This window comes from Triticum aestivum, chromosome 3B (genome assembly GCF_018294505.1).
Source record: "Triticum aestivum cultivar Chinese Spring chromosome 3B, IWGSC CS RefSeq v2.1, whole genome shotgun sequence".
NCBI lineage: Eukaryota > Viridiplantae > Streptophyta > Magnoliopsida > Poales > Poaceae > Triticum > Triticum aestivum.
In genome coordinates, this window is record NC_057801.1 from 681,706,240 (window position 1) to 681,708,597 (window position 2,358).

General features: G+C 58.7%; 1 protein-coding gene across 1 annotated transcript; it reads right to left on the bottom strand.

Annotated features, from left to right (window-relative positions):
- Nucleotides 1-297: 297 nt before the first annotated feature.
- On the bottom strand, nt 298-2,111 carry LOC123071694 (ETHYLENE INSENSITIVE 3-like 5 protein). Its single transcript, XM_044495279.1, has one exon. The coding sequence runs from the start codon at nt 1,839-1,841 to the stop codon at nt 528-530; it is 1,314 nt and encodes a 437-aa protein (XP_044351214.1). The 5' UTR covers nt 1,842-2,111; the 3' UTR covers nt 298-527.
- Nucleotides 2,112-2,358: the final 247 nt, after the last annotated feature.

Below are 2,358 nucleotides of genomic sequence, written 5' to 3' on the forward strand. Positions count from 1 at the left end.
AGTATCACCTTCCTTAGACTATCGACGAACAACTCAGAGTACGGACCCTAAGGGTGCCCGGCTCGGCCCGCCTTCCGCATGCCACTGCCGGAAAATGGCAACCGCAACATTGTGATTGCCTTCTTTGGCCGGTCCGGGGACAGCCTCGTCCCCATCGGTGCCAACATCGACGTTGCCCCACCGGAAGACAACATCTGATCATCAACCACTTGCATACATAAGATCTGGTCGAAACCACTCAAAGACAAGATTGTTTGGATTGCATACGTTACAATATTCAATTCAACACAAAATTCCCGGGCCACTAGCACAAAATGTCGCTGATTTAGTACAAAGTTGTCACATAAGAGAAATGATCATACGCGTTATTTCATGACATATGAAATACCCTTCCCTAACTAACAATACCAACATCTCAAAACGAAAAAGCAACCCCAATATGGAAATAGTGCAGTAACAGTATTCAATAATACTCCTAACTAATAACCGTGCGTAACATAGGTAGGACAACTGACTGCGTGGCTATGTCACTCCCCCATCAAGCGCAGCACATCATCTATTTCAGGGCAGCTCCCGATGATATCAAAGAGCACATCCTGCGCCACCTCATCTATGTTTCCGAGCACTACGGAATGCATCGGTGTCAGATCGTCCTTTTCCCGGTCACCGTAGCTTTCGACCCCCTGCATGCAGCCGTAGTAAAGCTTCATGAGCTCGTCGATCGGGCTCCGGCTCTCCTCTGTGATTGCAGCAGCGAGCTGATCCGGCGGCATTATGGTCAGCTCTGATCCGCTCCCACCGGAGCTGCCGGTGCGAGAGATCTCGCGCTTGCGTTTGTCCTGCGCGCCGCGCACAACGCTCTCCAGACCATCGTCGTCCCTCTCCTTCCCAACCTTCTTCTTCTTCACCTCCTCCTCCTCCTCTTCCTCCTCCTCCTGATCGAACGGCGTGATCCGCAGCGAGCTCTTTAGCCGGCTGCTGAGCGCCTCCTCCTGCCTAAGCACCTTGGACCAGGTCTCGGACTCCTTGGCGCTCATCTTCTGCTGCAGCCGCTTGGACTGCCACACGAGCTTGCGCATCTGGTCGAAGCGCGGGCTCATGTGCTTGATCACCGCGCTCAGCAGGGAGATCTTCCACGCCTTCTTTAGGTCGTGCGGCTTCCGGTACGGTGGCACGCCCTGGTGGGCCTGCATCTCGCCCTGCGTGCCCCACCAGGGCTCGTGCCCCGTCGGCCACCACGGCGGCGCCAGGCCGCGCTCCAGCGGGAAGCTCCTCTGCGGCGGCTCGCAGTGCTGGATGAGCGCAGAGAGCACGGATCCGAGCGTGCTGTCTTGGATGTCTTGGAGACGATGGAGGGAGGAGGCCAGGGCGATCGGGCTCTCGCCCATGGGGCCGGCCAGGCCCATGGGGCCAGCGCGGTCGAAGCTCACGTTCTCCTTCCACCAGCCGCGGAGGCTGTCGGAGGAGCCGGACATGGGCTCGCCGGCCTCGTCGATGACGCCGTACACGAACCCGCGCGCGTTGCAGGCCTCCATCATCCTGAGCATGTGCCGGAGCACGCCGTCCTGCGCGCGCAGCATGGCCTTGCGGCGGCACCGCACGTCGGGAGGCTCCTCTTGGCCCGACGACGACGAGGAAGATGCGCCGGCAGCTGGAGCCGGCGCCACGCCCTTGGCGCCGGTGCGGCCCTCGAGCCTCGTCAACAGCATCTGGTCCTTCCACATGCGCTTCTTGAGGTCGGAGATCTCGAGCGATTCAGAGCCTGATTCGGAGTCACTGATCTCCTCCTCCCGCTGCTGCCCGCCAGGGTCTGGACCGCCGGGTCCGTCCCCGTGCTCCATGCCGGCCAAGTGGCCAACTCTGCAGAAAGAGGCCTCCTGCCGTGAATGCCTTTATCCAAGGAGTAACTGATAGTTAGCACAAGATCTATGACGAACGAATGGTTGCACCGGCGAGCTATTTATATGCGCGCCCGCCCGCGGTCGACGTGGCCAGTCGAGGAGAATTCAGTGGCCGCCCGGGCCGGCGGCCGGGTGATGTCGTGGCGTGGCTACGAGCCCATGCCATGAATCTGGCCAAAGGACGTCTCGGGAATTTGAGCTCTATGTTTCTGTGTAAGTGCGTGCTGCCTTCGTGTTCCAGGCTCTAGGCGAGCTAGCTAGCGGGCGTGCGCACATGGTTTGGATATGGATCGAAAAATGCCGGCAAAATATTCTGCTCCGTTCCGGTCTCACTTTGTTTAGTCGTTTACGTGTATGGTTTTGATATGCGTTCATGTGGATGCAATGTGGTGGCGGCCGCGTGACAGGCATGCGTGCAACCATGCAAATTTTCTAAGCAGCGGCTGCCAAGCGGTAC

What these genes read in the sequence shown, in the direction of transcription:
- LOC123071694 (XM_044495279.1), bottom strand. Translation starts at nt 1,841, where the DNA reads ATGGAGCACGGGGACGGACCCGGCGGTCCAGACCCTGGCGGGCAGCAG.